Source organism: Hydra vulgaris, chromosome 11, assembly GCF_038396675.1.
Source record: "Hydra vulgaris chromosome 11, alternate assembly HydraT2T_AEP".
Lineage (NCBI taxonomy): Eukaryota > Metazoa > Cnidaria > Hydrozoa > Anthoathecata > Hydridae > Hydra > Hydra vulgaris.
Window position 1 is genome coordinate 21,557,501 of NC_088930.1, and position 12,500 is coordinate 21,570,000.

The 12,500-nt window shown below is 31.4% G+C and overlaps 1 protein-coding gene across 1 annotated transcript in view; it reads right to left on the reverse strand.

Moving 5' to 3' along the window:
• Nucleotides 1–12,500, reverse strand: part of LOC100198037 (polypeptide N-acetylgalactosaminyltransferase 13) — a 40,580-nt gene that overhangs the window by 10,122 nt on the left and 17,958 nt on the right. Inside the window, exons 3-4 of the mRNA XM_065810449.1 lie at nucleotides 6,088–6,295; nucleotides 5,836–6,006 (exon numbers count right to left, since the gene is read on the reverse strand). Coding sequence (XP_065666521.1) covers nucleotides 5,836–6,006; nucleotides 6,088–6,295 — 379 coding nt within the window. The remainder of the gene's footprint in view (nucleotides 1–5,835; nucleotides 6,007–6,087; nucleotides 6,296–12,500) is intronic.

Consider the following 12,500-nt stretch of genomic DNA (forward strand, 5'->3'; position numbering starts at 1 on the left):
TAAGTTTTTAAATTTGTATAGTTGTTACTGACTTCTAGCACAAAATCATATGCTAAACTAGGAGATGTTGTTTTTCCTTCAAGATTTGGTCCATTGAATGCTTTAAGACTAAATCCAACACATGATGTTGACATCCTATATACTGAGGTATAAGAATGCCTTTTTCTGTTGGATCATTACAACAACTCCATTTCTTACTCCAGTATTGACACTTGTGGTATCACATATTATAGCTTTAATGCTTTCCCATAATTGTTATTGGTCTAATACCTCAGTAATTCCATTAAAAATTGTTAATGCTTTCCCATCACTAAGAGTCTAAGCAAACTTCAAGGTTCTGATTTTTTAAAACAACAACTTGCATTTCTTGGTTGTTAAGTTTCTTACCATCAAAGTGCAAATTTGATGGTAAGAAACTTTACAACCAAGAATCCAATTGTCATTTTTAAGGGTTTCTTCAAAGTTCTGCTGCATTTTCTGTGATTCTCTGACAGATGTCTTATAAATGGCAGGTTGAGTTAGTGTAGGGATGTCAATACTGTGGTCTGATAGTTGTTGGCAAACTTCTACTGACTTAGAGGAACTTAGATTAGTCTGTTTCACTAGTTGAAGTGCAGTTTTTGTAGAGGAATATGGTTTAGTTTTTCTTGCTTTAGCAGGAGGCTCAACAGTATAATCACAGTCGTTAGTATCATTGTCAGAAGTTTCTGAAGATGTTGATAGATTGGTTGTAATATTTTTGCTTAATAAAGGAAGATGACTACTTGTGGAACTTCTGGTCCTAACTTTGATGGATGCAGTTTTACTTGTACTGATGTTGCATAACCAACATTTCTATGTGATATCATCTGCATTTAATAAAATTGTTTATCTTCATTGCCCAACCAGATGCCATCTGTTATGGTGATATCAAACACTTTTGCAAATTTAACTTGAGCACATTCATTATGGTACTTTGAAAATTTATCATATTTATTAATTAATGCTTCAATCTTCCTCACTATTGACTTTTTATAAATGGAAAATTTAACTTTTCCCACAATTTTATTAATTCTTTGGCTACCATTTTAAATCGTTCATTTCTAAATTTTTCATTTTGAGCAAGAAATTGAAACCTCCCAATAATTATCATTTATTTAGGCATTCTAGTTAAGCTGTCAATTGGATCAGTAACTGTTGCTAAAATTTTCCTTTTTGCTACACTCTTTTGGTATGCGGTCAAGTTTTATCTCGAAGTAACAATTTTTTTCAACATTTCCCTGCTCTTCTTATATGATACTTTCTAGAAAAAATAATAAATATCTCAATACTAAGGAGTGTGCGTGAAAATATATTTAAATTAGTGCAAACCTTTAGGTAGTAAAACAAAAAAATATGTGATAGATAATTTAATGTAAACAAAATTTATAAGACAGAATGAAAGTAAGTAAATTAGTCATTTGTTTCATCTATAAATCATTTAGTAATTAAGTTGACCAAACAAAGTTCACAACAGGTGAACTACATACTGGTTTTGGTACACCGCTTGTATAGAAATATTTAAATCTGCATCCTGGGAGTGGCTTTCGTCAAGGCAAAGTAAAACAGTGCTATTTATAACATATTTGCACCATTTCTCATCAGGTAGGGCAATGGCCATCTCAAAATTGAAAAAAAAGTGAAAATGTTATAACCCTATTGTGAATGAATAGAAAAATGCTACAGTTAGTTTTATTTTGGCAAATTTTAGCAATTTTAGGATTTTTTCCCAAGTTGAGGAAGTCATAATTTTTCTCTAATTTAATACAAGTTAATAAAAACCACTTTTTTAAAAAGAGAACTATCCAGAAAATAATTCTAGATAAAATGAGACACTTGTTGAAAGTGAGAAAAAAGTTACACAGCTCTAAAGCAGTTTGTTTTGACTATTTTTAAATTTGTAATTTCTGAAGCTGTAATTTCTGAACTGTTGTACTTGGAAGTCTGAAATTTCAAATTTAATCTATCTATATAATGCACATAACAATATGTAAAAATCAGGAAAATCAGAGATGGTGACCCACAAAGTTTTCTTCAAATTGGTTGAAATATAATGAAATGACATTTCTCATTTCAAATTCAAATGTGCAATCATTTTTCTTCTATCACATCAAGTATTAAAGATTTTTTAAATTCAAACTGTTGAGAGTGTTGGGAGCAAATCTCAAAAGCGTTTTTTTATTGAGATTTCAAAAAACAAATATTTTTAATTAAACTTTATTGACAAAAACTTATAAATAGTGAAAAAAAAACATTTAAGATTTTTAAAATAACAGTAAACAAAACTTTTCTCAGTTTTAAAAATTTCTATGAAAACACACTTTTTCTTTAACAATAATAGGGATTTTTATCCCAAATGCTAAATGATTTGCCAAATATCTTTAAAATTTGACAAGATAAAAGAAAAAGGGTAGCATATTTAAAACCAAATTAAGAATGCTGAACAAAAAGTGTATTGTTTGCTTGGCAACTGAAAAAAACCTTTACTTTGTTGATCTGTGTAATATGAGAAGATGTAAAATTGTTGACTCAGAGTGGTGCCATTCATCATTATATAAAAAAATACTTTTTTTTAAACAAATTTTAATTCACTCCCAACAAGGCTGCAAGCAACCACTATTTAAGTTGGGAGCTAGAAAAAAAAGAATATTGTTTTGTTCAAGAGTAAGAAAATGATTGACAGACGACAAGCTATGGTCAAAACACAAACCAAGGAGTGAAGGTAAGTAATCAGGGTTGTCTGGAAAACGAGTCACAAAGATAACAATATGAGCAAGAGATTAAGAAATAAAGAAGTTATGTACCTATAGTTCCAGCAGGGTCAACGGTTCTAGAGCCAAGTGATTCAGTGAGATGAACATTAAACTCATCAATAACAAGATTATTTGCAATTTTGATTTGATCAAAAATTACATCTAAAAAAGTGCAATCTTGAGAAAAAGAAGAACAATAAAGAATAAAGAGAAAGATTATTGAATGAAGAGATGCTTAATGAAAACACATAAAAAAATAGTTAGAAGATTCAAACCTGATTTCACAGCAGATTTGTGTTTTGATATGTCAGTATATTCTCAGGCCCAGCATGTGAATATGTCTTTATATCTATATGACTTTAGTATGTGACTATTGGAGTCTTTGCAAATCAAAGAATAATAGCCATCAACATTGAAATCCAAATGAGATTTGGCTCATAAGATTATATACACTATATTTACATACTTATCTCATTCTTCTTCATCATCTGAATCCCCCTATCATCGTACCTCTTACAATTACCTTACAGCTGACTGGGATTCTTTCTGTAATTTTCTTCATGACGGCCCTTGGGTAGAAATCTTTCGTCTTCCTGTTGACAAATATGCTTCTTACATAACTTTGTGGATTCAGGCTGGCATGGAATCTTTTATTCCATCTCGACGATTCCAGGTCAAGTCTCAATCTCCTCCATGGTTTTCCTCACATTGTGCTGCTGCAATTGCCAATCGAAACTGTTACTTCCATATCTATCAGCAAAACAATTCTCCAGAAAACAGACAGCGGTTTATTACTCCATGAAACCATTGTAAAAAAGTTTTGTCTAATGCCAAAGCCCGCTATTCTCAGGTCATGAAATCTCTTATTTCATCACAAAAATTAGGCTCTCGTGACTTCTGGTGAATCTTTAATAGTATCAATAATAAGGGCAAATCTGTAATCCCACCTCTCTTGTATGGTTCAGATTTTTTCACCTCACCTAAAGTAAAAGCTGAATTGTTTGCTAAGAACTTTTCATCAATATTATCTCTTAATTCCACTAGTTGCATTCTACCTGATATAGCTGTCAAACAGGTTGATCCATTGCTTGACATTCATATCACTCCAACTTCTGTATCTAAAGTGATTTCTTGCTTAGACTCTTCTACAGCTTGTGGCCCGAACAACATACCTGTTATAATCTTGCAGAAGTGTTCTCCGGAGCTGTCGTCTATACTTTTAAAACTATTCAACAAGTACTTATCAGAGTCTTGTTTTCTTCAAAAATTCTGGAGAGCGATCTGATTCATCTAACTACTGTCCCATTAGTCTTCTTCCTATTATAAGCAAGGTTTTTGAATCTTTAATTAACAAACACTTTATTTCTCATCTTGACTCTAACAGCTTACTTTCTGACCATCAATATAGATTTCGATCTTCTCATTCTACAGCTGATTTGCTCACAGTAATAACCGATAGGTTTTATCGTGCATTAGATAAAGGTGGAGAGGTTAAGGTCATCGCTCTTGACATTTCAAAAGCTTTTGATAAAGTTTGGTGTGCTGGTCTTCTCCATAAGCTTTCTTCTTATGGTGCATCTGGTAATACCTGTAGGATTATTGAAACCTTCATTTCCAATCATAGTATAAAAGTTGTCTGTGATGGACAGCACTCTTCTTCTTATTCTGTAACTTCAGGGGTTCCTCAAGGTTCTACCCTTGGCACTATACTCTTTTTAATTTACATTAACGATCTTCCAGATATTATCACATATAAGGTGGCATTGTTTGCTGATGATATTACCATTTATTTTTGTCGTGATAAGAAACCAACACTCTCTGATTGCTTGGAGAGGGCATTTGAGCTTGAAAAAGATCTCACTTCTATTACAGCATGGGGCTGAAATAGAATAGTGGTTGGTGAAATTTAACTTAGATAAAACTCAATTTTTTCAGCCAATCGTTATTGCAATAATTTAGATCTTCCTATATTTATGAACGGTAATGTACTCGATGAGTCATCCACTTTTCATCTTCTAGGATTAACTCTTACTTCCAATCTCTCTTGAAAACCATATATCAAATCAGTTGCAAAATTAGCATCTGCTAAGGTTGCATCTCTTTATTGAGCTCAACACTTTCTTACTTCAGATTCTATTCTCTATCTCTATAAATCTCAAATCTGGCCTTGTATGGAATACTGTTGCCATATCTGGGGTGGATCTTCTAGTGATGCCCTTCCTCTTTTAGACAAGGTGCAAAAACACATTGTAAACATAGTTGGACCTGCTCTTGCAGCCAAACTCCAACCATTATCACATCGTCATAATGTTGCTTCTCTTTCTCTTTTCTACAAATACTGTAATGGGCACTGCTCTAAAGAGCTAGCGCCTCTTGTACCATCTACTAAAATTCATTCTTGTGTTACTCGTCATTCAATTAAGTCTCATCCTTTTTCTGTGACTGTTCCTAAGTTATAATACAAATATTGTGCATAAATACCGTAAAATGCTTTTTCATTTTATTTGAAGACCATTTTTACAGTTTTTAAAGAATGTGTTGTTAAGTTCACAATAACTTTTAGATCTTTTCAAAATATTTAAAAAGGGATTAAACTGGTTATCATAAGCAACTTAATGCAAACATTTAAGAAATAAACATATAAGAAATAAACATATAAGAAATAAACATTTAAGAAATAAACATTTAAGAAATAAACATAGGAATAAAGGAAATAATTATAGAAAAGGGTCAAACTAACATATAAATCGATTAAATAATTTTGAATAACAGATGGGTTGAAGAAATAGTAAAATAAAAATCAATTTAAAATTTTGTACGCCAATTTTTTATACAACATTTTCCAATATGTTTTTTATACTCCTTTGAATTATGTAAAACAGGTAAATACCAGGAAGGATACCCAGTTATAAAAAATTGCTTTAACACTTCATGTCATATTTAAATAAGAAAATAGCATTATGGAAATCTATCTAAACCATGCCAGTGTGGAACCATTGATATTAAACATAAATTAAAAATATATATATACACAAAACAGTGTTAACCTGCTTCCAAACGTTACCTAATAACATCAATAGGAGATTTACGAAGATGCTGTTCATCTAATGGAATAGGCTTCCATTTATAAAACAAATCCCAACTGAAGCCACCTCTTTGGTCAGGATTTGCAGCTGCAGCATATTGGAGAGTATCTGCATTAATAACTTCTATTATTGGAACAACAACATTAGAACTAAACATAAAATTGGTTAGTTTTTTAAAACTGTGTTTTCAAATTCATTTTTTACAATTATAATCCTGGAAATATTTAAACCTTTTTTCAGCTATTCTTGCTAATAGAGGCTCTGCCCATCCAGGTGTAGTTTCACAATGAGAGTCCAGAAATATTAAAACATCCCCACGTGACAAATCGGCACCATTTATTCGAGATCGAATCAAGCCAGACCTTTTGGCATTTCTAATAATCTTAATTTTTTTTGATAATTGTGCAACATGATCATCCAAAGGTCTTTTTAAATTTTCTAAAATTAAAATAAAATTACTTCAATGATGAATGAATGTAACAATAAATAGAATACTTTTTTAGCAAATATTTTAAAAGCAAAATTACATTACACAGAAAAAAAAAAAAAAAATTAGCAAACAAATAATCACATAGGTATTGAATAACCAATAGAATCAAAATATTTATAAAAATATTTTGATTCTACCAAGAACCAAAAACTTACCAAGAACTTTAACACAATCAAATTGCCCGAAATGTTTATAGGTAAATACCTATAAACATTTTGGGCATTTTAGTATTTTTGATAAAATTCTAAAAATCTGGAAATTATTTGCTAACTTAGTTTTTTAAAAAGAAAATAACATTTTAACTTAAATCAGATTAATGTACAAAGTTCTACTGAATTTCATCTAAGAAACCTCTAATTTAGTGGTAAATTAATTATTTCTCCAATTTTGTATTTCTGACAAATCTTGTAAAATCATTAAGTTCTTTGCATGTTAAGCAAAAGAGATTTAAAAGATAAAAAAAGTCTCTTTGAATGTTTGGGCTGGGGCAGCAATCTTTTCATTCATTATTGTTCAAAAAATACAAAATTGGTCAGAATCTTGATGACTGAACCTTTTCTAATAGATATTACCCTTTACTCTTCTGTCCCCTCTGAGGCAACTTAAGTTTTCTTATACTATACATAAATTTAATAGTTTTTAAATCACTAAAACAAAATATTTCATTCTAAAAAAAAAAATATATATTGATGCAAATATACCATTCTAAAGAATTTATTTACTAATATTTATAATATTAAACAAATCATTATGTAGAAACAATAAAAAATCAAAGTAAAAATAATGTTTATATATAATGTTTTCATTCTGACATATTATCTGGAAGAAAAAAAATTTATTACTTGACTACTGTTTCTTACTTGAAATTAACTCATTAATTTTGATGTTGTTCTAAAAGCTGCATAATCCATTATAGTTCTTTATTGTCATTGTGTGACAATTTTTGCATAGTTTGTGATCATTACAACTATTCTTTTTGAACTAAAGCATTGAGTTTCTAAAGCACATATTACCTCCCCCCAACCTCCCTTTAATTATCTGGTGATTGTGAGAGTCATGCTAAATTATAAATTTCTAGAAACTTATAAAAAGGTCTAAGATATTTGTGAAACAAAAGAAGCTAAAGTACTATTTTTTGATTGAGTTAAAGTTCTTGGTAAACCAGACATGACAGGTTTTCTAAGCTGAAATGATGAAGGTTGGTCAGTTTGCAAATGTTTTTGAGCAATGGCAGATTTTGTCTTTAATAGTGGTGTTTGAGAAGAGAAAATTGTCAGCAATAACATTTATTCAATAAGGTACCAAGTATGCCTTCTGTTGCGTTATTTTGATAACGCTACTTTTGTTGCCTTTCTTTTTCTCATTGAGCCTCCAATTTAGCAAGTCTTCTTTCTTTTTTCTTCTTTTCTTTTCTCCTTTTTGATTCTTTTTCTTTAACTACTTTATTGCCAAATTTTTCTAACTGCCTTTCACAATATTTCTTTTGACGTTCAACATGAGTAAGAGGCATGTTAAACCCTTGAAAGATTAAAAAAAAAGCAACATAGTACTTATGGAGATGCACTTATTACATCTAAGGTTCAATGGAGTTACAATTATCCCTTAGAGAGGCTTTTTGTATCCCAAAAGAGAACCTCAAGGATAGCTGAGCATTCATCCTTTAAATGTTGCCTACGTAAAACATACCTATATTTCATAGTCTTTGTAGAAAACGTCAAAGAAAGTAGGCTGCACAATAATCTGGGTCATTGAAGTTGATAAAAACTTAATTGTGGTTTCATCCTAAGTTTTACTGGTTGTCTTAGAAATAAAACTATTGGTACTCTAATTGTAACAGCGTGATAATAGTGGTAACAACATTTGATTAAAATAAATGGTTTTCTGAATGCATTTGGCAATAAGTATGTTTTTATCATAAGTAGCAAGGATTAGTGCAGCTAAAAACCTAATTGCAATGAGCAAGACAGTTTTTGAGTTTTTTATAGGTTCAGTTGAACTTTGGCGATTAAAAATGAATTAAATTATCACAAAAATGCCTATTTTTAGCTTCCTTTTCAGCCCGTATTATTTTTTATAATGTTAGTATACTATAACAAGCTATATATTTTCTAAAAGAGGAGAAGTAGAGCTTTCTACTGGTATATAGTATTATGTATATTAGCTTGATTTAATTTTTTCATTTTTTGTGAGACAGTCATGGAATCGCTCAATAGTTTAACCAGCAAAAACTTATCCAATAACTGATTTCATTAATCTTCATCATCAACCATTATCATCCCCACCATCATAAATCACAATCGATTCATTGTAAAGAGATTTTAATGGTGTTTGCACCAAAAAAATACACACTTAAATAAATGTGTTTATTGTTAGACAATTGCTAGAACTAAAAATCTTTTTTTAAATTAAAATATTTAATAATGTTTTGTGTAATATAAAAAGGTTTAAAATTCAACGGAATAGATTATATATGGTAACATGTAAACCAGTGCAACCTGTTTCATGCCTTGCTGCCTTGTGGGATTTGCTTTATAGTAATAGTAATATAGATGCTGTAATATAGATGCAAAAACACATATATTGTTAAATATGCGTTATGACAGCCTACACTACTCTTTATTTTATTTATAATAATTTACAATTTGTTAAAAATCAAAATTATATATAAAAAAAAATTAGAGTTTTAAGAACTTCAAAAAATTTATAATAAAAATCTATCAAGTCTTGCTTTAAAAGAGTTCAAAGACTGCGCATTCACATGAATTGGTTATGCATTCCATTTATTTGCAATACAGTTACTAAAAAATTCTTGTCAAGACGAAGAATGCTTGACATTTTCTTTTTCAATTCTTAGATTATGACCTCTTATTGCTGATGCTGGTCCGTTTGCTCGTAATGACAGTGGAAATTGTTGTGGTTTAAGCCATGCAATATGATTTATATTGTTCAATAATTTGTACTCTTGTATTAGATCACCATGTAAATGCCTAGTCTCCAACATAGTCAATATCATTTTGGATAATCGCTCCTCATAACACAGATGTTTAAGATTCTGTACCAGTTTGGTTGAACGGCGTTAGACCTTTTCTAGCGTTTCAATGTCACTTTGCAAACTCAAGGTGCAGTCTAACTAGCACTGTGTACAGAGTATGAATCATTTCTGTATTTAAATGAGTGAAGGTATGCTTGATGACTCTAAGTACATTCTGCGCTTTTGCTGCTGCTGCGTTAACTTGATGATGCCATTTGATGTCTGATGAGATCAACACGCCGAGGTCACGTTCTACTGTTGTTTTGCCTAGTTTGTACTCAACATCATTTTCTGTAATCGTATAGATGGCCTCAGGGTCCTTTTTCCCAATTTGCATAACATTGCACTTGTCTTTGTTTAATTCCATAAACCATATATTGTCCATTCAACTAACTTGTTGATATCATTTTGTAAACTGATTGTATCCGAAATAATTTTTATTGGTTTTATTAGCTTGCTGTCATCAACGTAAAGTTTGCATATATATTGTAGTGTTTCTGGCATGTCGCTGATGAATATCAAAAACAAAAGAGGCCCATGAACAGATCCCTGAGGAACACCACTAAGTATATTCAAAAATTGATAATGAAACTTCTCCCATTACAATGCATTGCCTACGATTGGTTAAAAAAACCTTGATCCATCTCAATAAAACACTGGATATTCCATATGCTTTACACTTGAATAACAGCCTTTTATGCACTATCTTGTCAAAGGCCTTGCTGAAATCAAGGTATATCATGTCGATTGGACACTTGCACTCCATGTATGTTGTCAAAAAATCCATTGTTTCCAGTAAGTTGGTTACACAAGCCCTTTTCTTCACAAAACCATGCTGGTGTCGCTATAGAGCATCATGTTGTTGCAAATGGTCAGTGATTGCTACACGAATAAATCCTTCCAAAATTTTGAATGGAACTGATGTTAAAGACACTGGTCTGTAGTTTAACGCTACATATGGGTTGCCCTTCTTGAACAAAGGGGTTATGTTTGCTTCACTCCAACTATTTGGTATTGTGCACGACTCAATTGTAAGGCTGAATATGATTGCTAGAGGTTTTGAGAGTGTTGACACACATTGCTTAAGTACATACGGACTCACCATATCAATGCCCATCGCTTTGTTTTCGTCTAATTGTTCTAGTTTATTTTTTACATTCTCTGAATTTAACGCACTTCTCCAGTCCCATTCAATGTCTTCATTTATTACTTTATCGAATTTTGGAAATGCTGTATCTCCCTCAGATACAAAAACAGATTGAAAACTTTCATTTAGACAACTGACAACTTTTTCCTTGTTAAAGATTATTGCACCTGTATTGTCTCTCAACATTTGTAATTTATGTTTTAACTTTGTGTGTCTTTTCGCATATGAATAGAATATCCAAGGATCTGTCTTTATCTTGTCAACAACTATTTTTTAGTGCTCGCTCACTGTTTTTTTTATGGCTTTTTTCACATTCGTTTTTGTCACTTTGTATAGATTTAATAATTCGATATTTTATGACTCGTTGCTCTTAGACGACTCCATAGTGTTTTTTATAACGTATTAGTTGCCTAACTTCAGCCGGTATACATGGATCCTATATTGTAATTTTTATTTTGCTTTACTTGGGCAAAATAAATTGCTGACACATGCTGTTATATTTTTCTAAGAAGATTTTATAACACTCATTTGTTGATTTTCCTACAAACTCCTTATCCCAGTGAATACGCTCCAGTGCTGCATTTATTCTTGTATAACCACCTTTCCTGTAGGCGTATGATTTGCTGTCATAGATTTCTCTTATAATGGTACTGTTTGTGATGATACTCCATTGAATGATATTGTGTCCCTTATTGCTTGATCCTAGTGGTGGTCCTATTTCCATGTCTATCACTCTTCCACTCATCCGTTATTACAAGATCTAGAATGTTTGTTTGTTTTCCATCCTCAATCTGAAACGCTGGTTCGGACATGCACAGGTGGATTTAATTTTTGTTAGCTCTGATGACAGTTACCTTTAACATTAATGCTCTGATGCACTAAAAGCTCTGATGACAGTTACCTTTAACACTAACGCACAGATTGTAGGACCATTCAATGTTGGAGTAGTTGAAACCTCCACCTATAAACATACCAGTGAACTTTTTGTTATCCACTAGATTTTTGGCTTCTTCTATGATTTGGTTTAATTCTGCATTTAATTCAGGTGTGCTGTTTGGTGGCCTGTAAAAATACCCCAGAAGTATGTGGTCCTCTGTTGATAGCTTGGCACTACACCATACTTGTTCAACAATTTTTTTGCATGCATTCATGTAACAGTCACCTGTGGTTATAAAAGATTCTTTTACATAGATTGCAGTCCCTCCACCAATACCTATTGATCTATTTTTTTTTGTAGCATATATAACCGTCTAAATTTATTATTGATGACTCATCAAATCATGTCTCGGTTATCATAATTATGCCCGGATTATCCACCTGTATTCGAGCAAAGACTGGAAGAAGTGTTCTTTTAAAGCAAAGACTGGAAGAAGTGTTCTTTTAAAGCAAAGACTGGAAGAAGTGTTCTTCCTATTGTCAATATTAATATCTGTCATGCCTATAGTAAAATATATATATATATATATATATATATATATATATATATATATATATATATATTTTATTTATTAACTTTTTTTTTGTGTGTGTTTTTTTATATAATTGAAAGTGCCTTAGTTACTGTGTTAGTTCATCTGTAATTTACTTTATATGCATAAGTTGCTATCTGTATGTTTGTGTTCTGCCTAAACCTCTGGCGCTGTGTTTACTCATCTGTAAGTTACTTTAAGTATGTTTGTGTTCAGTCTGAACCTCTGGGGAGGTGTTCATTCACCCGCAAGTTACTTTATTACGTATGTTTTTGTTCTGTCTGAACTTCTAGCGTGGTGTTTACTCACTCGTAAGTTATTTTATGTATGTTTTTTTTAAGGCAAAGGCTAGGAGAAATAAACTCCAACTTAGAACTCCCTTGCCTTTAGGCTCTTGGTTGAGTAAAAGCTAGAGATGCTGTTTCAATAAAAAATACTCATCTTGGGCAGATGCATCCAGTTAAAATTATTCTACCTTAGGGCTCTTGGCACCACATAACTGTTTT